General features: G+C 45.6%; 1 protein-coding gene across 17 annotated transcripts in view; it reads left to right on the top strand.

Annotated features, from left to right (window-relative positions):
• Window positions 1–24,440, top strand: part of Trim9 (tripartite motif containing 9) — a 107,034-nt gene that overhangs the window by 47,887 nt on the left and 34,707 nt on the right. For all 17 annotated transcript variants that reach the window (XM_051147186.1, XM_051147141.1, XM_051147125.1 and 14 more), the window contains exons 2-4: window positions 10,605–10,700; window positions 12,700–12,822; window positions 23,682–23,792. In XM_051147186.1, coding sequence (XP_051003143.1) covers window positions 10,605–10,700; window positions 12,700–12,822; window positions 23,682–23,792 — 330 coding nt within the window. The remainder of the gene's footprint in view (window positions 1–10,604; window positions 10,701–12,699; window positions 12,823–23,681; window positions 23,793–24,440) is intronic.

Below are 24,440 nucleotides of genomic sequence, written 5' to 3'. Positions count from 1 at the left end.
ATAAAGATATTGAGCAGAAGGATGAAAAAAGTCAGATACAGCTAAATCCATCTTCCCGGCATTATTGATGACCCCTATTAGTGTTAGTATAGATAGAAATCGGCCTGTAAATACTGGATTCCAGCAAAGCTATTTGTCCTGGTAAGGCAAAACCTAAATCTAATGTAGATACTAGCTAAGGTACCCCAATGTTTGTCAGCTATTAGAATAAGATTGCATTTTAACTTGTTTGTGAAACGATGGTGAGAGGAAGGGTTGTGTCAAGGACAATTGACTTTCTTTGTGTTTGAGTTTTTTCAATGTAATCTTAGGATCGCCAGAGAAGTTTGTGTGCTTCGCCATTGATAAGAAAGGGACAAATGTCTCCAACTCATAGTCAAAGACAGGGGTGAACCACACATGCCAAATGCTCTCCTTACACTAGTTGCATTGTGACTTGGCCAGGAGGGACTGCATTGTGTCACAAGCCTTATCGTGTTGAGGGTCACTCTGAAGAGTAGAATACTTTTCAGGGTGGGTGAAGGAGTGTACAGAGGTGGTATGTGTTGTGACATGCCTCACTCTGCAGTCTAGACTCCCCTGCTCCCCAGATGGGAGGGAACACATGGAGGCAGAGGATGGTGGTCCCATAGTGCCCACTGTCAGGAAGCAAAGAAAGATGAATGCTGACACTCACCCCATCCTCCTTTTTGTCAGCCAAAGATCTCAGTCTACTATGGTACCACTCCTATTTATGGTAGGTCTTCCGACCTCAATTTAATCTGGATAATCTCTCATAGACATACCCTGAGATGTGTATCCATGGTGACCCTAAATCTCACCAAGTTGACAGTGAAGATTAAGGGTCACAGCCAAACTTCCAGTTAGGCAGAAACAAAATCATGTGTTTGTGGGAGGGACTCGCCTCATAGAAGCAGCATTTGCCACGTGACTAGGTTCTGAGTGTTTCTGGGTCCCAGCAGCAGAAGAAAAGCTGGCAGCTTGAAATCAGAGCATCTGCTTGGCTCTCATGTGAGGTTACCTAAGGGCCAGAATGCCTCTGCTATAACACATCACTAAAGACTAGAAACCAGAGGAAAACCCGGGAGCTTTAAATAGGGTAGAACTAGAAAGGTGACCTTGTAGGGCCAAGGTGGGCACACCAGGAGATAACAAGGAACCTGGTGCCTCAGTCTGTCCACTGAGATGTTCATCGGTGAAGATATGAAGACAGTATGCTCAGGGAAGAAACAATTAACCACGTTCCATTTCTGCCCTTCTTAACTTAGTTACAGGACGTCCTGAGTGGCCCTATGTTCAGGATGGGTGTTTGAGACAGGAGCTAGCCAACTGAATTTTCTGAGAGTTCACTTTTAGCTTTGGTTTGTTTTGAACCATGGCAGGGGCGGGAGTGGGGTGGGATAGGGGGCATGGGGGAGGGGGAGGGGACTAATTCTATTTCTTGCCATCGATGTGCCCTCTAGCTTTGTGACTAGTCAAGGGGCCCCAGCTGCTCTTTAGATTCATTTTTAACCCAGCAGTGACAAGCAGCTTGAGGCCTGCTTGATGACACGCAAGCATTTGAAAGCTGTAGGTTGTCTCTTGGAGAATATGCCCCCTTTGCCAGTTCCCTACCTCTTTGTCTAACCCCAACGAAAGAGCCTGAGACGTAAGTGAAGGTACCTCCATCGACGGCAGCGACCGTCTCGGCATGGAAGGCTTCTGCCCTAGTTTGCTTTTTGTTGTTGTTGTCCCTCCCCAGCTTGGGGAGGGAAAGGTTTGTTTGTTTGGTTTACACGTCCGGGTCATGGTATACGGCTGAGAGAAGTCAGGGTAGGGTGTCCAGAAGCAGGAACCGTGGCGGAGGCTATGACGGGGTTACTCTGAAGCTCAGGCTTAGCTGTACAGCCCAGACCCACCCACCTTGGCTTGGCGCCACCCACAGGAAGCTGAGCCCTCCCTAGCCAACCGTTAATCCAGACAGGCCAGTCTGATCTGACCTATGCCCCAATTGAGAATCACTCAAAAGACTCTGGGCGGCTGACCCCCAACTAGAACTGCTCCCCGAACCCAGTTCTGAAGAAATGGGCCAATCTTTCTATTGACCCCATTGTAAGTGTCTTGAGGGTCTTGTAGATAATCTATTAAAACTCAGAGATCAGAGTGGAGAAAGTAAAGCTACCCGAGTGACCCAATGAATCAATCCAGTGACAATTCTTAAGCATGTGTTATGTGGACTGGTCGTATGTATGCCCATCTGTAAGGGGAGAATGTATTCTTAGGTGCCTATTGAATGCTTATGGAAAATGACCATAAACATGCTTCCATTCACAAAATAATGAGGTTCTGCAGACCAGACACTTCAGCCATGAGCTGCTAAAACAGGAACACCATGACTTCTGTTCCTCCCCACCAGACACTGGCCCTTCCAAGTCTGTGCTCAGCTTTTTTGGTTTTCGGGGAAGCTTGTTTCACAAATGTTTAGGAAGCTCTTTGTGCACCAGGACTTCTTCCAAATGCTTTGCAAATGCCATCTGTGTGAATTTTCCCCTTAGCTGGGGAGAAGACTAGGAAGCCTGGGACAAAGCTCATTTCTTTCCCAAACTGAATATTAAATATCACACCAGCAATGTTTAAGTGTAAATTTGAAAACTGAGATTTCTCTTCTAATGTTTTATAAGATATATTCTAGTTTATGTGTGTTTGTGTGGGGCTAAGTGTGTGTGTGTGTGTGTGTGTGTGTGTGTGTGTGTCTGTGTGTGTGTGTCCCAGGAGCCTACAGAACCAGAAGAAAGTATTGGATCCCCTGGACCTACAGTTACAGGTGATTGTGAACCAGGTGGGTGCTAGGAACTGAACACAGGTCCTCTGCAAGAGCAGCCAGGGTTCTTAATTTCCAAGCATTTCTCTATCCCAAAGATTGGTTGAGTGAATGAGTGATTGATTTCTATTTATTTATTTAGTTAGTTAGTTAGTTAGCCTATCAGATTACACACGCCCATGCCACTGATACTGTTTGCAAGTGTTAGTCTTACCACCTTCTGCGGCAGTAGAAATGGTCATTCCTCGGGGATAATTTTGCAAACTTGATTTTGCAACTCTCTAAGCAGGAGTGTTTGTTGGTGGACCAGGCATGTTTACCTCTAGAGGTAGGAATAATTTATACTATATTCACACAGCTACAATACAAATTTCATTTCAGCTCTTTGCTACAATATGAAAGCAATGTAAATGGTAAAAATAAGAGACTAATTGTGTAAATTGTGGTGATCTATAGAGTGCATTACACTCAGCTCTGAAGTTAATAGCATGGACTCTGAACCCAGCCTGCTTGTCTTGGAAGCCAGCATTATGACTTCTTCTTCTTCTTCTTCCTCTTCTTCTTCTTCTTCTTCTTCTTCTTCTTCTTCTTCTTCCTCTTCCTCTTTCTCTTCCTTCTCCTCCTCTTCTTCTTCTTCTTTTGGTTTTTCGAGGCAGAGTTTCTCTCTTTAGCCTTGGCTATCCTGGACTTCCTTTGTAGACCAGGCTGGCCTTGAACTCACAGAGTTTAATCCCGGGTGCTGGGATTAAAGGCATTCAACACCAAACCCAGCTGACTTCAGAACTCTTAGCCTTTCTGTGTGATTCTGTCACCTGCAAAAATTGCCTCAAAAACCAAATGAGACAATATATTTAAAATGTTATAAACAGTTCTAGCCTCTAGTGACTACTATCTAAGTGTTCTGAAGCTACTGAAACTAGAAAGATATTTGTGTTACAGCAAATGAAAGAGGGGTTCAAGACAGCAATTAATAACCCGCATGACCCAACTTTTGATGATATTCACTGCTTAGGGACATGGGAATCTGCATATAAATATATACAAGGTTCCAAAGGCAAATATCAAGGTGTTTTTTCAAAGTTATTTAGTATATTTCTAAATAAATTGAGAAGTTGTCCTTCCAAATTTACTACCTAATTTTTGCTTTTGAAATAAGAAAAAAGTTATTTCTTAAATAAAAACTCTTGTCTTCACTAGCTAGCCAGCTCTCTCTGGAAACTGAGTGATGAGTGGGGTTTCCCTGTTTTAACACTTTACCCTGAGTCTGGAAGGGAGCAGTGAAAACCTTCCTATGTAAAAAGCACATTTCCGCAATTGACTGGCTCCATCCCGTTGGTTTCTAATAACAAGTTTTAATTGGTCAACAAAAGTCCTCATTGTGTGACTAAAAGTTTTCATCTCAAGAGCTGTTGGCTCATCTCCAAACTGTTCCCCGAAGTGTCAGAGAACAGATGCTGCTCCAGCTGTAGGAACAGTGTGACAAGAAGGCAGCAAGGGCAGCCCAGGGAACCCAGAGAAGATGACTCAAAGTCTGCTGGGGAAAGCTCTCCACAGGAAAAGGCAGCATGTGTGGAAAGGTGGTGGCCTCATCTCTAGACCAATAAAATCCAGTGTTTGTACACACTAATATATACACACACTAACATATAATATGTTCAAGAAAGGCATATTCCTGAGCCCAAGCTGTTCATAATTGGTAACACCCCAGCAGCACACATATTCAAGTTAGACTATACACAGACTCAGGTATCCTCTGCCCAGCCCTGTGAGGAGTGCTGCTGTCCTCACAGACTGTACCCCACCACTTTATTAGTTTCCCACCTTCCGTCACAGCAGACCCTGTGTGAAGTCTCTCACTGCCCCAAGCACACCAAAGCAAGGAGCCAAGGAGACCAACCAATCAATTTCACCTAAGAAACTATAAATTCTGAGCAAACGGGCAGCTTGTTTTAACTGTGTCCCGAGGCCAGAAGGGAAGCCTTTTATCTTAATGAAGAAAAAGCCTGTCATGTAGAAATAGGTCTCTAGTTTGAGAGCCTGTTGTCCGAGGCAGCCTGTAGGGCTCAGAAGTTAAGAGTACTGTGTGTTCTTCCAAAGGTCCCAAGTTCAATTCCCAGCAACCATCTATAATGAAATCTGGTGCCCTTTTCTGGTATGCAGGCACACATTTGAGCAGAATACTGTATAATAAATAAATAAGCAAGCAAACAAACAAACAAATCTTAAAAAAAAAAAAAGAAAAGAAAAAAGAAAAAGAAAAAGAAAAAGAAATGTGCCTGTGATCACACAGCTAGAAAAGGCTGGTATCTGAGTACTGGCCTGTCTGACTTTAAAATCTGTCTTTTGAACTCTGATGCTATATTGACCCTGATGCCCTATCTATCTGGTTCAGTCGCTGCTGATAGAACAATAACTTTCTGATAGTTCTTAATGGTTTAAAAATGAGAGTAAAAATTGGCACACTTGGATATGACTTGTTGAGCAAAAGGAAGGAAATGGGACTATGCATTCCTAGCATTTTGCTGTATGGTCATGTATGCAAGTTGAGCGATACAGAGGGGAAATGACATGTAAGGGTTTATCAGGTCAAAAGCCTTCCACCTATTTACCCCACGCACAAGTCAGGGTCAGGTTCATAGACATGGTGAGCTTTGTGTAATGTGGGAGGAAAGTGAGGGCTTGGTGGGAAGCTAGCATCCCCCTATGGGGCTCCCTCATACATGCTTCCCGTGCCTTCTACAAGGGAAGCTCATCGCCCGAGGACCGCATGGTCTTCCTGGGTCACAGCAAAGTTAGCAACTGGCAACAACAGACAAAGCCAGAAGCTAGTTAAAGATGTGGCAGATTCTTAGTAGGCAATCTTGCCTGGCAACAGAGAAAACAGCCTAGCCGGAATTAAACCCAACTTCCATTTGTACCAAAGGGGCTGAAGGATGGTGTGAAAGGGAGAATGTGGGAGCAGAGAGGGGTGAACAAGAACTCGATATAGTCAAGGTGAGAAAAAAAAAAAAAGAACTGTAAAAAGCAGGAAGGAAATGGTTCATCTACACAAAGCCCATCTAAGTTTGCTCAGTGACACTTACTAAAGTCAGCCCTCCCTCCCCACCCCCCCCCCCACCCCACCACAAAGACTGGGATACGAGGATCTGTCTTCAGGTGTTGGATAACTATATCTTGTGTGGCCTTGGGCTTTCTCAAGCAAGTGCTTTCAGCTGGGGGAGGGGTTCATCCCAGGGATCCAATGCAACTGTGTTGATCATCCCAGTCCTACGAACCAAGGCCGAGGCCTAATGGAAAAGGAGCTTCCAGGAGCCGTACTAGACTTTGGGAAAGAAGACAGACTTTGTCACAGTCAAATTAGCAAGGAAGATGATTCATGTTGATTGTGAACTGGACAGGGTCTGCAATTACCTGGCAGAGCAGCCTCCCAGAACAGCCTCCATGGTGACGCAGCGAGAAGCCGTGACCTAATAGTGGTCTGCAGTTTCCCTGGGTTGGGTCCTAGACTGTATACGAAGGGGAAATGTGCTGTAAAGATGGCTAAATGGGTAAAGATGCTTGTTCTGTAAGCCTGGCAGCCTGAGTTCAATCCCCAGAATCTGCAGAACGGACTCCAGAGCTGTCCTCTAAGCTCCCTATGTGCCTCTGTGACACATGTGCCTATATGTGCAAACACACACACACACACACACACCAATACCACCACCACCACCAACAGCAACAACAACAATAATTAATGTTTTTACTGTAAAGAGAAAACTAGGTGAGTAGAGACAGCAACTGCTCTCTGCATCTTTAATATGATGCAGTGTCGCCAGCTGCCTCAAACTCGTACCACCCTGTTTCCCCCTCGCCCCCCACCATGATGGACTGGCCCTTCAAACCAAGAGCCAAAACAAACACTCTCCTTTAAGCAGTCACTGGTGTCAGAGTTTTTGTTTCTTTGTTTTAATTATGCAGCTAAGACATGGGGAGACGTTTGTATATAATATAAAATCCCTAGAGCTACATACACACACCTCTGAATCAGATTCACAATAAACGTGGCAGAATGTATTCACTGTATCCCTAGCCACAAGCCCTCTGTGACAGTAGTGTCCCCCCCCCCCGCAAAGCCACCTGCCTCCCCCTCCCACCCCACCGCCCTCTGATGCGCTATCACACAAATGCAAACATTTCACACTCACACACAAACATCCCCATAGGACGGGGGGGGGGGGGGGGGGGGGGAGGGAGGGGGGGGGAAGCAAGCTGAAAGGGGAAGAGGGGGTGGGTTTGTTTTTCTTTTCTTTCTCTGCTTCAGACTCAAACAATGTGCCTCCTTCCAGAGAGTCCTTGGTTATTCCAAACATGTCCCGAACCAAGAAATCCATCAGGGTGTCTGCGGCTGCCTCGTTGTAACAATATCCTTTTCTTTCAGAGATCATCTCAATGTAGAAAACAAATACCCAAGAAATCCAAGTGCATTGGCCTAAGCTTTACAAACAAACTTTAGAACTGTACCTTTCTCCCTCTCCAGACTATGTACAGCCAAGGATGCTAAGAGGAACATTCACACCATGGGTTTGCATCTCCACCGCACAGGCAGAAAAGTCACAGCGCTGCTCTGTGGTCCTGAATACAGAACACCTCTGCTAGCACAGGCTAGAATTCAAATGTTAAAAAAAAAATCAATAAGTAATAATGTTTAATCAGATATGACTTATAACTGTGCTCAGGAAGTGAGCCTATGAAAACAACACACATAAATCTTCACAATATGGTGCTTTCTGCTGATAAATAGCTACCAGGGGTTTTTCACTGTCTGCTGCTACATTCTGCAAGTGGACAAAGCTTGAGGAAGGTTTATAGATCTTGACCTTAGTTATTTATAGTTGTTTTTCAAATATCAAACAATTGTTAGCTCGGGGGAGGGCACTCAGCCTCCAACACAGACACAAAGAGACTGACTCTGAAGGAAAATTGATTTTTGGAGCTCATTTGCTGCTCTGACATATAAGATTCTGGATGAAGACAGAACTTTGTCTACTATTAAATAACAAAAAATGATGGGCTGGAGAAATGGCTCAGTGGTTAAGGGCACCGCCTGCTCTTCCAGAGGTCCTGAGTTCAATTCCCAGCAACCACATGGTGGCTCACAACCATGTATAATGTTATCTGATGCCCTCTTCTGCAGATAAAGCACTTCTATGCAATAAATACAATAAATAAATCTTTAAAAAAATAAAAGTAAAATAAAATAAAATGTGGTGGTGGGGAGGTATCTGTTCAAGTTTGCGTTGGGTGGGTGTGTGCACTTTGCGCATGTGGGTATTCACACATAAACGCGTGTAGAGGTCAGAGGTGATGCTGACTGGCTTCCTCGATCACTTCCCATCTTACTTTTTGACACAGGCCTTTCACTGAACTTACAGCTCATCAACTCAGCTAGACTGGCTGGCCAGCAAGCCCCGCAATTCCTCCTACATCTGGCTCCCTAGCACTGGGATTACGGACATGGGCCACTGAGCCTGGCTTTTCCTGTAGGTGTTGAGCTCTTGCTTATACAGCAAGTGCCTTGCCCACTGAGTTGTGCCCAGACCCCACCATAAATTTTTCTAAATATGTAAAAGTACGCAGTCAGCAAATCTTTATGGCTTAGTGTAATAATATACATTACACAGACATAATAAATTTTGATGGTGGAATGTAAGAAATTGGGTAGTTTAATGTGTGTATAGCCAGATGAATTTGACTCCTGCTCCCAAATCTCCAAGTGCAATTACTAAGGAGAAGAAAAACATCTTTGTGGCCCAGCAAACCTTCACTCATTTGGAAAGATGACGAAGTAGAGTTCTAAGGGTAACAGTGAAAACCAAAATGGTCTCTCATTTTTATTGCTGTGCTTTTTAAGGAGACCTCCCTTTTCTTTCCTGAGATCCTGGAAATAGTAATTAAGGAGAAAATTAACCCCCACCTCATGGTACCAGTAAGACATGGTATTAAAGAGCTGGATGGCCCCTTTGCAAAGAGGACTCATATGCTCTTTGTCTTGGCTGTGCTGCCATGCCCTCAGGGGGCAGGAGTGCACGGCAAGGGGCAAGTGGACAGGGGTGTTTCCCAGCAGATCTTACTGAGGAACCTGTCCATTGAGTCTTTCATCATCAGGGGTTTATGGGCATAGCATTGAGGAAAGCACATATGAGTTAAAACCACCCAGCATCTATTAAGGATGTACCTGCACTTACAGGGCCCTGGCCAATAAACACAATATCTCAAGCAATGCCCGCATTGTACAAGAATAATTAGAACTCTGGTTCTTGTCTTATGAGAGAGGCAAGCTATGTATAAATGTGTAAACAGTCAGTAGTTGGCACCGTCTGGGAAGTGGCTGAGTTCCCATAAGCACTGCCCTGGGTTCACAAGAGCCCAATGACAAAGTGTTGTTTCAATGCTTGCTTTTCCCATTGGAGTAATTCAGACTGAGGTGCCTTTCTTAGGGTCACTTAGTAAAGCATAGGGCCAGAATTTAACCCCTTCAAGCCCTGTTTTCTTTCTACCCTCCTATATTGCGTCCACCCAGCATTTGCCCTGCATATTTTAAAGAAAATGCAGTGTTCTGTTTCATATTTACTAAGACAAGTTTAAGAGGAAAAAAAATAATAATCACGGGACCAAAAGCTACCACTTTGAGGTTTTTGTGTTTGTACTGAAAGGAAAAGTAAGAATGGGTTTTGGACTTTCAAGAAGACACAGGAAAGAGGAGAGATGAGAAAGGTGTGCCATGGCCTGAGGGACAGAACAGTCTGCCCAGCCTGCTAGGAGAAGGAATCTTGTATCCAAATATTTTGCCAATGGCTTCAAGGAATGAAGAACCTCAGCATAGGCCTCAAAAACCTTTCATTCTTTCCAACAGGAAGCAGGGAATTGGGAGCTTTCCAATACTGAGAACCCAGTGTCCTTACCCCTCCATAGTCACTATATTGACCTCCTTCAGAGGATACTGATTTGCCTCCAAGGCAGAAACCAAAGAGGAGAAGCTACACGGCCACTGTGGTCCTGTGCCATCTTTCCTAGACCTTCTTTCCCCTGGCAGACCTTCACCTAAGCTCTCATTGATCAGCGGTTTGGGTGTCAGCCCCCTCAGCAGGTGCCAAGGCTAGAACACTGTGCTTGCCTGGACACACCTTGCCAGGTGATTTGGTGGTGTGGGGAGTTAGGAATAGGGTAGGTAGGCCTTGGCCTTGGTTAGGAGGCCGGTGTGGGGCGGACTAGAGTAAGTGTACTTGGGAGAAGGAAGAGGATGCTGGTGGGGTGTTACACCCTCCTAGCCTTTATCTTTGCGGTTAGCATGTTTGCAGCCGCAGAGCATCACACCAGAGCCCAACCCTTCCTTCTTCATCCCGCACTTGATCGGCTTCATTATGTCTGTGTCACCCCCCACCCCACCCCAATGAACCTTTGGGCTAAGTACTGTCAAGAGGAATCAACTCAACTGACTCACTAGTTTGTTTCTTATCCCTAACAAATGAAATAAATGATTAACGAACTAATGAAGTGAGGGCCCTAGGTAGTGAGGCCTTTGACTCCTGTGGCCAGGAACATTTGCCTCTTCAGAGGGAAAAAAAAAATGCCCAGGAGCCCAGGGGAGGAATTCCTGCTTGGCTACAGGAACCCACCCCGACATGTGTTACCGTAAAGACCCTGCCCCAGACAAGAGGACTCAGGGCAGGCTAAATGGCTCCCGGGTTTGGGGGGGCCTATAGCTTGGAAGGAACCCAGACATGTCCCTGTGTGACCCTTTCTTCCTTCCTTCTCTCCACAGAGCCAGCTCTCCCAGGCACTGAATGGATTGTCAGACAGGGCCAAAGAAGCCAAGGAGTTCCTGGTGCAACTCCGCACCATGGTGCAACAGATCCAGGTACAGCAGCGGGTGAAGCCGGCCCTGGCTGACAGCAGCTGAAGAGGGGCAGGACCCTCTGACATAACGCACTCTGAGGAAATCCTGCTTACTTCCTTTCTGCCCCATGTCCTCTACACTGGCAGACACACACACAGAGAGGCCAGTGCCACACATGCTCCTTGAGTCGACTCTTCTCTCCACAAGTCAGTGTTGTCTGTCTCAGGTGCTTCCTGTCTTCCACCCTGAAGGCCCAAGCTGCTACTGTAATACGTTTGGACAGAGGCCTATTTCTTTGCAAAATCAGGTTTTCCCCCCAACGTTTCTGAAACCCTAGAGGTCCCCAATCCCCCTTTAACTGAAACCCTGGAGGTCCCCAATCCCCCTTTAACTGAAACCCTGGAGGTCCCCAATCCCCCTTTAACTGAAACCCTGGAGGTCCCCAATCCCCCTTTAACTGAAACCCTGGAGGTCCCAAATCCCCCTTTAACTAATCATCTCTTGTTGTCCTCCCTATCGCATCTTAAGGTTTCTTACTTCTCAGGCACTTGAGTGTTTTCTAGCCTCAGTCCCCTGGTGACTGTTCCTTCAGATGGCTTTATGTTGACACACTGACCAGCAGGTCAGGTCAGCCAGCGCTTGAGAACGCATACATTTCCCACTGTAGCCGAAAAGGAGAAACCTTAAAATGCATGAGACACTAAAATATTGGCCCTTCGGCACTGTTTACCATTCTTACATGTTTTAAGGTTTGTCTCATAGGCACTACCTTAATTCTCTGGTAAACTGGCTTTCTGAACAACCGTTTAACCCATGTCAAAGCAGAAATGGATTTTTAATGTAAGCCAGCCTTTCAAAGCACCACACACTGGTTTCGCTGCCTGCTTTTATATGCACACCCCTGTTTAAACTGTTGATTCCCTGGCAGTTTTGTACACTTCCTTCTGTTTTCCAAAGCAACAGAGTTTATCAATCAGCCCTTTCTTAGCACTTGCTGGCACAAACTAGGCAGCCCCAGGCTTGCCCCTGCCTTGCCTCTCAGTCAGAGCAAAGTGTTCTTTCCATAAGAAAACACTAGCACAGTCTTCAAGACGAAGACTCCCTCCCACCCACCCCCACCATACCCCCACCCTACATAGGGCACAGCAAGCTCTTCAGTAGTGAAAGTCTTCTTCAAGGACTTTCTCTGAGGATTCAAAGGCTGTTGCCAGAAAAGCAGAAATTAGCATCCATAGGAGCTGTTGCTCAGTCTAATGCTGCCTCCGACAAAGACCCTGTATTTGAAGAAAGCTGTTGAACTGGAAAGTATCCAAGGCCCTTTAATAAATGCCTATATCTTAGAATTGCTAATTAAAAGAACTATATGGGTTAAAGTCAGGTAAAAATGTTATAGCCAGCATTCAATTTAAATATCACTTCTTTCATTTTTCTATGGAGCTCTCTTTCCATGGAAGCTATTATGTCCTATCTGGGTTTTGTAGCAAGAAAATGCTGCTGCCAATACAAAACAATCTCCACTGTCACCCTTCTTCATGCAAGGGACAGCCAATTTTACCTATTATTCTTATATTCTTCTGTTATCATTGGAGGCAACAATGGGTCATTGTTTACTCTGAAGGACCTTTGTCTCCTCTTCAGTTAAATTTGGTAATTCTTTCCTTCTTTCTGCCTTAACTATACTCTCTTCCTCCTCCTTTATACCACTTTGCAGCCTGCAGAACTGAGCACATACACCCCTCACAAGCCAAAGCTTTCTTGTTGTACTTACTGTAATTCAAACCACAGAGATGGTTTCTTTGGATAAAAATTAATTTAAGTAACAAATACCCACCATTTTACATATAAATTTAAAGCAAAACCCTTATACTATAGAATACAGTTTACCAGCAGTTTGGAAACAGTGTGCTCTATGGACAGAGCTCCTCCTCATCTCTTTGGTGGGGAGGACCAGGGGGCCCTGGTTTCTCTGACTACCCAAGCTACCCACTCCTGTGCCTGAGCCATGTGCTCCCTCATTCAGGAAAACAGTGTGGAGTTCGAGGCATGCCTGGTGGCCCAGTGTGATGCGCTCATCGATGCCCTAAACCGAAGGAAGGCTCAGCTGCTCGCCCGCGTCAACAAGGAACATGAGCACAAGCTGAAGGTGAGTGTCGCCTTGGGGACAGCGGGAAGCAACCGTCCAACCTCCCAGGGCAACCATGGGCAGTCACAGTGGGGAGCCATTCCTCACTGCATGAACAGGGCCAGGCATAACCCTTCACTTTCCACTCAGTCCTTCAGTTTCATAACCAAAATTTGCTGAGTAGCTTCTCTGGGCCAGGATATGGGTGTGGAAACAATAAGTATAAATAAAAATATCTGTATTGGTTCTTTTCTCCCAGGAGGGGCAAGTGTTAAGAAAGGCATCCAAGGAAAATATATCCTAGGCTAGTTGGTTTTGTTGTTGTTTTGTTTTGTTTTGCAAGAAGAAGCGATAGTGACTCTAAGAACAGGATTGAAAGCTTAGGTAAGGGTAGCCACACAAAGGCAAAATGTGTTCTTGAGTAGGTAAGTAGAATATTTCGTTTCTAAAATAAATAAATAGAACTTGTTTGAAACCTTTTTAATATAGACTTTGGCCACCACAGAGTAAAATCAGTGCATTGAGTCTGGGGTCCCATTGACAGAACTAGTCTTGGAGACATGTGATAATCTGCCTGTCACCCACTGGCAACAAGATGGGGAGTGAGAGCAGAAGGGAGTCCAGTGGTTGACCGTCAGCTAAGGACTACACACATGACCTACAAACCTTAGACAGGCTGGGGTTAAGGTAGACGAAGCTAGTTCCTTCAAAGTTGTTGGGTTGGTGTCAGGAGATACATGGGCCACTTCAGGGGAGACAGTGGTAGGTCAATGGCTCAGTGTCAAATATTACCTAGTAGGCCAGTTACCTAACAAGAACAAGAGAAATATCATTTCCAAATCAGATCCCAGAGGGTAAACCAAGGAAGTTTCAACAATGAGGAAATGGATGAACACAGTATCAAGGTTCATGGTGAGGGTAAAGGACACCCAAGTGTAGCCCGCTTCTCCAAGACTCCCTTCCCCCGCCCCTTGCCATCTGCAGCTCCTTAAAGTGCACTCATAGCTGCAAGGATGTTGCCTCCCTGGGCAAAGTCAGGACAGGATGGCAATGTAGTGAGAATGCAAACCTTTCGCCCCTGCTTTGTGACTTGGCTTGTCACTCAGAAGACACTGTAAAATGGAGGCAGTCAGCAAGCTATGCTGCGACAAGGTCTATCCAAATAGGAAAGGCTCATGAGAGCCTCGTCACTTAGTGAAGTAAGTGGCCTGACCCCCAGCGCGTATTCACTGTTGCTGTACCTCTGTGGCTTTTGCAGAGAGCAACGGCACGATGTTATGAAGGAGCCAGATCCTTAGGTAAAGGGAATGGCAGATCTTGAAACCAGCATATAAACCTAGGTTTGGGATTGGAATGGGAGGAGTACCCAGAGCACTAAGGTTATGGAGCCTGTAGGTCTGGGTAGAAAAGAAAGGCTGGTGATCATCAGAGAGCAGGCACACTTACTCCTGGGGGGGGCGGGGGGTCTAGTGAAAAGCCTCTCTCATGTTCGTCTCAGGATGGACTCAAGCTCCTAAATGGTGCCAGATGAACCCCCTCTACAAGGAACCTTCAAACAGAAGCTGAAGGGACTAAGGCTTAGCTTTCCCAGGGTTGTACCTCCTGTGGCCTGTGCATAGCAGCCCTCAGAGTCCTAGATGATGGAGTCCCTCCTACATATCCCTGTCCTGACCAGTGCCTGCTGGAGCAGCAACATCTCCTCTTCTGGTGCCTAATTATTCCCCTGGGAATTTCTTAAGGCGAACCTGAGCTGCAGTTCACGGCAAATTGTATACTAATTCTTTAAATGAGGGGAGAAACTGAGGGAAGTTGTGCAAGTGATATTGTGTGAGTCTCTATCTTACAGGTTTACTAATAAATGATTTTTTTTTTTGAAAGACCCACATTTATCTGAAGTAAAACCTCAGCCTCCTGTGGTACCTAATTCTGTAATCGCCCAACAAGGACACCAAAGAGCATCCTGAGTGAGCAGGCCCAGGCTTTGATAATAGCAATAGTGGAAGTCTGGAGAAAGTCTTTGCGGCAAGAGTGCGTGAGTTATATTACAGGGACCACCTCGATGATTTTGACGGTAGCTCTATGAGGTCACTGTCATTCCTGTTCCTGAGGGGAGGGAATGATGACACCATTAATTAAGAACTGGCCTCAAGGAGCCACAGAGCCCTGAATCCGAACAAAAGCTCCCCACTGCTCATGGAAGAAGTCCCATGAAGAGACCAGGCAATTCTCCTCAGCCAGCCAATGGGTTAGAGTGCTGAGAAGGGGCCCAGAGGAGGGAGGGACATAGTGGTGACTCAGAGTGAGCCTTGCCCTACACACAGATGGCTCCAACACAAGTGAGCAGCAAGCTTTCAGGGGAGAAGTGGTCAGTGCCATTCACATTGTATGGATAAACCACTGGCAACTGTAATGGTCCCAGGCCACCTTGTGGGAGAGCTGGCATCGTAGCTGCCTAATCCGTAGGAGCTGTGTGCTAATGGCCACTGCCTTCCTTCCCGTAGGAGGAAAGCTGCCAGGGAAGATGATGGTGACCTTGACTGTCATTGAGACTGATGGGACTTTCTGGTGCCATCCCCTGCTCTGGTATCACTAAATGACCATCACTGTAGCTCTTTCTTCAATTCTCTATGGAAATGAAGAAGTATTCCTTTACAGAAATCCTCAGAATATCTAGTGCATTTTGGGTGTGTGCATGCCTGTGTGCATGTGTGTGTGTGTGCACGCGCGTGCATGTGTGTGTGTTATTGAGCCTTGAACCTACAACCTCTCACACACTAAGCAAGCACTTCTACCACTGACCTACACTGTCCACACTTTCTCCTTTCAATTTTTTGAGACAGAGTCTTGCTGAATTGCCCAGGCTGGCTTTGAACACCCTCTAGCATAAGCGAGCCGTGAACTTGTAACCCTTATGCCTTAGTCTCTATAATATTTGTACTCACAACATGTGTCACTAGACCTGGCTTCAAAATACCATCCAAGTCATGCAGAGATGTGTGGAATCAAGCTGTGGCTGGGTCTGGAGCATGAGCTGGACAGCTGGAGTTGCCCCACTGAGAACCAGGGCAAGGATTTCAGTACCTAGCTGCACCATTTCACCTTTTTCTTAATGGAGTCTCCTTTTAATCAAACATAGAAAACACTGGCACCACATCAGAGAGCACAGTGTTCTGCAGTGCTGTTTATTCCCTGTAGAGGTGACTATAGCTGCTCCGTATGGAAGAAACAGGCCAGCAGTCTCTATGGAAGAAGGAAAAGTGTCGTTGATCTATGTCATGTCAGCTAGCATCAGAGGGCCCAACAGGTCCCTGGTCCCCTTACTTGGTACCATCTCTGAAGGATGAGACTGAGAATCTCACCCATGGCCTGTGTGCAGTGGCTAGATGCTCAGGATGCAGGAGATGCTTAGGAACAGCATCTCCCACACCCAGGGCCTCCATGCCCTCCTACTGTCCTCATCCTCCCCCTGACAGAAGGGCTGTACTGCAGGCCACATGGATGCCACAGGACTACTGAGCAGAGGATGCTGATGCCCTCATTTTAGCCTCCTCAGATCTGGAGGATGATAAAAAGAGACAGGTGGCCAATTGTTGCCCCCGGTAGCAAAGCTGTTCTGTCTTCTATCTCTACGATTCATCTGTCATTTTCAGCCAATTGTATCTGTTGCCACTTCTAAAGACAGCCACCGATGCCACTGCTACCATAGCTACTGACACCAGCCTCCATGGGCTCTCTTCTTTTGTCCCTGTCTGTTCTCTTTCTTGTTGTTTTTGTCACTACTGAGGCTTGTGAGGGAAGGCTGGCCATTTAAGGACACTCTCACTGAGCACAGCGCTTCTTTCTTTGTTGGCTGTGTGGCAGTAATCTCATGCTCTTCCATTTCCAAGGGCTGCTCTTGGCTGACAAAGAGGCGGTAGTGTGTGTGTGTGTGTGTGTGTGTGTGTGTGTGTGTGTGTGTGTGTGTTGTGACACTGGGAAACCAGTGTGTAATTACGGTGCTGAGTACTCACTCATGCCCATCTCTTAGAGCAATTCCTGCCTGCCTGAACAGATGTAAGGGCTCTGGTGAGACAAGATGAAGTTGGGTGGGGAAAAGCCTAGAATCCGTGTTACAGAGACCACATTGGGTGAAAGGTCACACTTTGTCACTAACTAGCTCTCTAACTCTCTGTGGTTTCTCTGTGTGTGAGGTAGAATGCAGACAGACAAGCCTCCTCTTCTTTTTTCCCCCTCTCTCTCTTTTATTTTTATTTATTTTTTATTTTATTAATTTATTCAGATTGCAGCTCAATTGTTATCCCATCATTTGTATCCTCCTGTTCCTCCCTCCCTCCCGCTTTCACCCTATTCCCCTTCCCTAGGTCTATGACAGAGGGGCACCTCCTCCCCAACGATATGGTCACAGGCTATCAAGTCTCCTCTTGGTAGCCTGATTATTCTTTCTTTGAGTCCCACCAGGCCTCTCCACCAAGAGGAGGTTGTCAAATATGGGGCACCAGAGTTCAACATGCCTCCTCTTATGGGTTATGATAAAGGTCTTACCACAGTATTCTATGTGAGAAGTCATATGAGGACTGAGCATTGTCCTCAGTGTAAAGCACCTGAGACTGTGCTCAGTATGGAGCACTTTAAAGTGCCTGGCAGAGTACCCAAGGTTTATCTTTCACCTCTGTTGCTGAAAGAACAAACGGAGTTATGATACCGTGCATCACACTGAAGAAGTGTTCCTAAGAACTTATTTTCCATACACACTGTTCATAGACAGAATGAAGCACGCACTGTTATTCTCTTCAAACCCGTGGGCTTTTTTTTTTTTTTTTTTTTTTTTTTTAGTGGCTTGTGGTCAATAACTCGGTGGCCTGACTATTCTATGAGTTATTTTACCAATTTTTGTTGTGCTATTTAAGGTGTGTTATAAAACTAAAAAGGTAGAAAGGTTTAGATGAGAGATGTACAAGCGCGGCCGCATTTCGGGCTCGCCTAAGTTGTACACTGAAGTCACTGCGGTTCTGTGTGATAAGCTGGAGCAATTGACAGAAAGACATTAGAAAAAATACCTGTGAACTCCCTAGAAGCAGTCCTCATTCATGTGTGGAATTAGTTGTGCACTGTCCTGCTGTCAGCAGAGAAGCCAGATGTGACCTCCTTCCCAGGGCCGTCCCCTCTGGGAATGGCCCCAAACTGGCCCCATTTTTCCTGATGTGCTCATAAGGAATCTGTGACAACATTCATCAAAATGTGCCACTAATGAAATCAGTACCTTTTGTATTTTACAAAAAAATTATATATTTTTCCCTTCCTTTTGAGAAGTTCAAAGTATACCCTGGGAACTGATTTTTGCCTATAATACCTTAAAAACTTGAATTCATTCTGAAAGCATCTTTAGTGTGTTCTGTCTCCAGCATTTTCAGATGATCCGAGTTGAATAGTACAAGCTGATAGGCATCTTCTTGTTATCTCCCAACAGTGCGGTGCCTTGGAAGCAATAAGCATAGTTGTTCATGATTATTTGAGACAGAGTCTAATCTTCAATGTGCTTGTATAGTTGGTGAATTTGACATATCAAAAAATTATTCAGTGAAGCTGTAATGACAAAGCTTGATGGGTTATTGAAATCCATATTGGTGTAGGGCTTCCATATGTCCACTATGGTTACATGTAGGATGCTTCCTGCTGGAGCCTACTGTATCACTGGGTTTTGTTAGACTAGTTCTCATTATTTAAAAAAAAAAAATCTATGTGGCCATGTCACTAAACATGAAAACCTCTGTCATGAGTGTTACTGGCTCAGAAGACTGCTAAACTGGCCTATGTTCCCACTGTTTCACAGCAGGCAAAAACTTTTTGATTAAGGAATGGGAGAAAGAAAAGAAATATAAGTACATGTACAAGGAAATCTTAAAGTGATTCAGTGCAGCTAGTGTCAGCAAGAAAAAGAGATGAATTCCCCAAGCACCAGCCCAGTCTGGGGAATGCAATTACAGGAATGCCGAGTTGGGTGGACATTGGGATAAAGACTTGTATAAAGGCTGAGCACCTGGAACAAGGTAAAACCTTTACTCATCCTCTGGCAAAGTTTAGAGGGGTCAACACTAATAATCTATCCACAAGTGTCCCTGATTTAAGGTCGTTGCTAATGCAGAATTCCTTCCATAGTTTCATTTGGCAAGCTCTGTGGTCCTCTGCTTCCCATACATGAATAAAGCTGAGAAAGTCTATGTAGATAGGGCTCGCACTGTCCCCCAAAGAACCATCGAGATGCCACCACACACAGCCAGGGCTCCCCATGAAAAAGGAGCATACTTTAACACTCTAGCTGAGTGTTAATGAAGGGCAGTCTCGGGTTGCCTTTGACGTCCTTTGTCCAGAAAGGAGTGAGCCCCATTCTCTAGGAGGCAGCTGACTCACCCCACAGAGATGAAAAAGTAACCCTATTCAGCTTGCACCGCACCCTGCAGAACACCATGGTGCGGCACTCTGGTGCGGCCACCACCCACTCTGAGCGGTCTCCTGCGTGGACAGCGTGCCACCACATCTTTCTCTTCCCAGAGCTTGAGCATCTTCCCTCACTAAACTTTCTGTGGCAGGGCACAGTCTTCTATACAGCAAGCTTCGCGTATTCCACGCAGTGTTTATCGATAAGACTGCCGGTGGCAACCACACTTTAGAATAGAAATCTCACAGCCTTGCTGTTAAAAAATCCCAAGCTCTTGGGCTGGAGAGATGGCTCAGCGGTTAAGAACACTGTCTGCTTTTCCAGAAGTTCTGAGTTCGATTTCCAGCAACCACATGGTGGCTCACAACCATCTATAATGTGATCTGACGCCCTCTTCTGGCATACAGAGTACTGCAAATGGAGTACTCATATACACTAAATAAAACAAAATCTTTTTTTAAAGAAACCAAGAGCCCAAGCTCTCCTTAAAATAGGTATGCACTTTACTTGCTTAATAGGCCTAAATGATTACTTTTTTAAAATAAAAACTCAAAGTTTCAAACTTGTCTTTGAAACATTCATACAGAAAAGGTGGGATTAGAGATTGGGGAAAACATTTGCCTAAAACCCTGTCAGACAGTAATGACATACAGCATCCTTCCTTAATTTAAATTTCTCCAAGTTTTGAAGAATACATTATTTTATTCTTTAAAGAATAAAAGAATAAATAATATTTCACTTTGGGGCGGGGGAAGCAGGAGAAGAACTCTCTGTTTAATCAAAGAAATCAGGCCAGGACACGTCACCTCTGACTCTGGTGAGGCCATTCAGAGCATCCTCAGCCAGGCCTTGTTCTTCCAAACCTGGTTGGGTGCACAGAAACTCCCCCACCAACCAGCAAAACAGTGGGGAGGAAATCCTTCAGGCTTGAAACTTGAAAGCGCATGTGCCTTAGACAGAGTAAGAAGGGCTAAAGGATTATGCTGGGGGGGGGGGATGTTGAATCTGTGATAGGAATAATAGATTACATTTAGAAAAAAAGCTAAATAGGAGAAAGAATATTATTATTTACTCAGGCTGAAGACTTAAAAGTGATCCCCCTCCAGCATGCCGGGGTGGGGGTGGGGGGAGGAATGTGATTTAAAGTTATTTAGAAGAAAAACTAAAGAGAAAAATTATAGACATATAAAAATGGAGAGGTAAGTAGGAGTTGGGGATGGGGACTTATCTTGTTCAGATAGAAGAGTGGAATCCTCTTCAGGATTGTATGGGAGGAGTGCAACTGGTCTACCGTTAGTGGGGATGGAGTGCAATCAGAAAACCACTTACCTGAGTGCATATACAGTCTCCTGAGTGGCTCTGTGCTACTGAAAAGGACTGAGCATTCGGGGAAATAACAGAGCTTTCTTAGACTGTCCTTTTCCAAATAGGTGCTCGTGCCATGTCCTGACCCAAGGAGTAACCCTCATTACTTTTGCTACCTATCAAAATAGAGTTGTTCAAATGACTCATAGACACCTTCCATCCTGCAGGGACCACTGCTTTTCTAATAAAGTTCTTAAAGCTTCCCCTGGAACTGGAACCGTGGGCTACAGACCAATCCACTGTCCCGTGGGAACTGGGTTAGGCTCCAATGCAGATGAAAGCAGAGGCGACTGTTCTCCCAGGACCTGTTTGTGTCACTCCTGTGACGTGCATAGTACCCAGGAACAGGGCTCGACTCCTGCCAGCTTCAAGCAGTGCCAAATGGTTCTCTGGAGCACCAGCCTCAAAGTCCAAAAATGTGTAACTCAAGGCAGGGGGGAAGAAAGACAGCCTTGCTTCCTAGGAACTGACTTCAACAAAACCACGAGCAAAAATACAGAACAATAAAATGTAGAAAGAATAGCCTGACCAGAAAGCTAATAGGTGAAAGAGCTGAGAAAAGACTTGACCAGAGGGTAAAATATATACTCATCAGTGAGACTGAGGAGATAGCTTAATGGGTCAAGTACTTTGATGTGCAAGTGTGAAGACCAGAGTTCAGGTCCCCAGCACCCACATTAAATGCTGGGTGGGTGTGGTGGCTGGCTTCTAATGGTAGCAACTTGGGAGGCAGACAGTGGGATTTCCTGAAGCAGGCTAGTTAGCTTGCCTGACTGACTGACTACCTAACAAGATTACCTGAATTGATGATCTCTGGGTCAAGACACCTGACGTCAACCTCTGGCTTCCATATGCACAGATGAACACTTATGAATGTACGCACACATGCATATATACCACGCACATACATGCAATTTTTAGGGGATGGGGGTTTGTTGGTTGGTTGGTTTATCAAGACAGGGTTTCTCTGTGTAGCCCTGGCTGTCCTGGAACTCGCTCTGTAGAACAGGTTGGCCTTGAACTCAGAGATCTACCTGTCTTCGCCTGCTGAGTGCTGGGATTAAAGGTGTGCACCACCATTGCCTGACTGCTAATTTTTTTAATTAAAAATTAAGTAAGATTTTTAGGTCTTACAAAGTGATTATACTCTTGAAAGAGCTAATTATTTGGCTGTTCTCCATACGATAGGAAATATCAGTTCAGAAAATGGAAGTCAGTGACAGCACATCCCCAAAACACTGTCCTGAGAACGCTGATTGACTTCATTTTTACTGACGATTTTCATCACTATTCTGATGGGTGGGATGGCTGGTAAAAATGTAGCAAGATAAACAAAGTCAGCCCTAAGGGGCAGCCTCTGAGGAGCCCATACCTGTTCTGCATGCGGTAGAGTCACCCGGCTCTTGTGCAGAGCGATGAGCTTCGCGGGAATGGGCAAAGAGTCCCACAGTGAGACAAGCAACAAGCCCCAAACCAACCTTCCTTGAGAAGGAAATTTGGTTGAAGGTGCTGTCTTTTTTTCCATTGTATGGTTTTGGCTTCTTTGTCAAAAATCAAGTGACCATAGATGTGTGGGTTTATTTCTGGATCTTTGATTTGATTCCACTGACCAACCAGCCTATTTGTATGCCAGTACCATGCTGTTTTTATTACTGTTGCTCTATAGTACAGCTTGAGTTGGCAACTTGGCCTCGAACTCAGAGACCTGCCTGCCTCTGCCTCCTGAGTGCTGGGATTAAAGGCGTGCACCACCTTAAGAAGGAAAGTTTTAGAGCAGATGCAGACCTTGAGAGTGCTGAATGTATCCCTATTTCAGTACATGCATGCCATAAATTATCACAGTACAAGAACAGAAGCCAGGAGTGAGCAAATGGCTGGATAGAAAACTATGAAGACATTAAATGCCCTGTAACAAGGAAATAGAAATGGCTGCCATTGCCCGCTGGCTGGGACAGCTACACGGCCAGCAGCATCACTGATGGTAGCCGCATGGAAGATGCCTGTGACGTGGTATTGGGTGTGGGAAGGTTATATGTAAATGACAAGGCTGGAACAAGAATTAAGTCTGGTTCCAGAGAACAACTAAACGCAAGATCAAAGTGCTTTAGGTTTTTACAGCAGGTTGCTGAGGTTCCCGTCAATTCCCTGACTCTTCTGGGAAACAGGTGTAATAATCCTTAGGGGAAAGGGAACTGAAAATCAAAAAACTGAAAGGAGCAAGGAAAAGGTTTTTAATAGTTATTAACACTTTTCATATTATACATAAAGTTTAAAATACTGAAGTTGTATTAATAGTATCAAAGAAGCAAGTGTCTGTGGTTCCTGGGAGATCTGTGCTTTTATTCCATTTTTCAAATGCACTCAGGACTCACGTCACCATGCAGAAGTCACAAAGATGAACACCTCTTGCTGGGCTGTAGTGCCTCATGCCTTTCCCCCTAACACTCAGGAGGCAGAGGCAGAGGCAGATCTACGAGTTCAGGGCCAGCCTGGTCTACAGAGTGAGTTACAGGACAGCCAGGGTTACACATAGAAACTCTGCCTCAAAAAACAACCCAAAAAAGGAGCACCTCTAATGAGGGAAACGTCATACTTGTGTCGCTGAGCAAAGACAATGTCCTAGAGGCAGAATTCTTGCTGGAGAAAAGTCCACCTAGGCTAAGACAGACTCAAAGGTCTGCAAACAGGGCTGACTTGAAAGGCGCTCTGCGGATGACACGGTGACTCTTAGGTGGGCCCATCTGCACCTGTCATCTTTCTCTAGCTCATTCGTTGCCACCGTGGCCATGCTGTACGGGCTCTACCCCAGCTGTCTGGTGCTCTCCCGGCCACTTTAGGAAAGACTCAGATGAGTGTTCCTAGGGTTCGGGTGCGGAAACTCTTTAGAAGGGAAAGCAAGGCAGCTGTAGCTCCCTCACAGACAGCTCGCCCTTCACCCTAAGAGCCGCTCACAGAGATATCAACTTCAGAGAAGAATGTCTGCAGAAGATTCTGCCTTGAGGGAGCTTCTAAGGTCCCACTGCGCCTCCCTTCTACCCCCTGCCATGTTCCTACCTTTCCGTTCTCTCGCCAACCTCAGGTGGTTCGGGACCAGATCTCCCACTGCACAGTGAAACTGCGCCAGACCACGGGCCTCATGGAGTACTGCTTGGAAGTGATTAAGGAGAACGACCCCAGTGGTTTTCTGCAGGTCGGTATTTACTAGCCTCTGCTTCCTGTTTCAGATAGCCCATAGCGCTGAGTGTAGGATGCGTAGATGGGGCATCCAGCAGCCTGGGTTCGCATGCCTCCCTCAATTGCAGAACCTACCTGCGTACTCACTGAGTGTGGGCGAGCCTGTTGCAGAACTCCGCTGACTTCCTGGAAGTCTCCGCCACCCTATGTACGCTACAAGACTGAGAAGAAATGCTTGGGCTGAAGTGGGGGAGGGGCACAGGAGGCATTTGTTCTTGTGCTTAACCATGAAAGCGTAGTTCCCTATAATCTACTCCAAAGAACAAAGTAGTATTGTCTCACTTGAGAATTGGGCCCTCTCCCTAACCGTTCTGAGCAGTCAGGTCGGCTGAAGTCTTTATGTACCTTGCTGCCACCGCCTCCTTCCTGCTCTGGAAGGCTGTTTTGGTTTTGCCTTTTTTCATTGTCAGTTGTGAAGTGCTATGGCGTAAGCCGGGGTTTACTTACTTTTTTTTTTTTTTTTTTAATTAAACCAATGACAAGAAGCTCTTTTTACCGAACTAGGACATGTACATCTCTTCCAATTGACACTCTGTAGCCAGCCGAGAGTGACAGATGGGGCTGAGTATAAGACATGAAAGAGGTCCCTTCCAAAGAATCAAGT

The sequence above is a fragment of the Acomys russatus genome, chromosome 1, assembly GCF_903995435.1.
Source record: "Acomys russatus chromosome 1, mAcoRus1.1, whole genome shotgun sequence".
NCBI lineage: Eukaryota > Metazoa > Chordata > Mammalia > Rodentia > Muridae > Acomys > Acomys russatus.
Note: the sequence above shows the minus strand (reverse complement) of the source record. Positions and strands in the feature narration are given on the sequence as shown.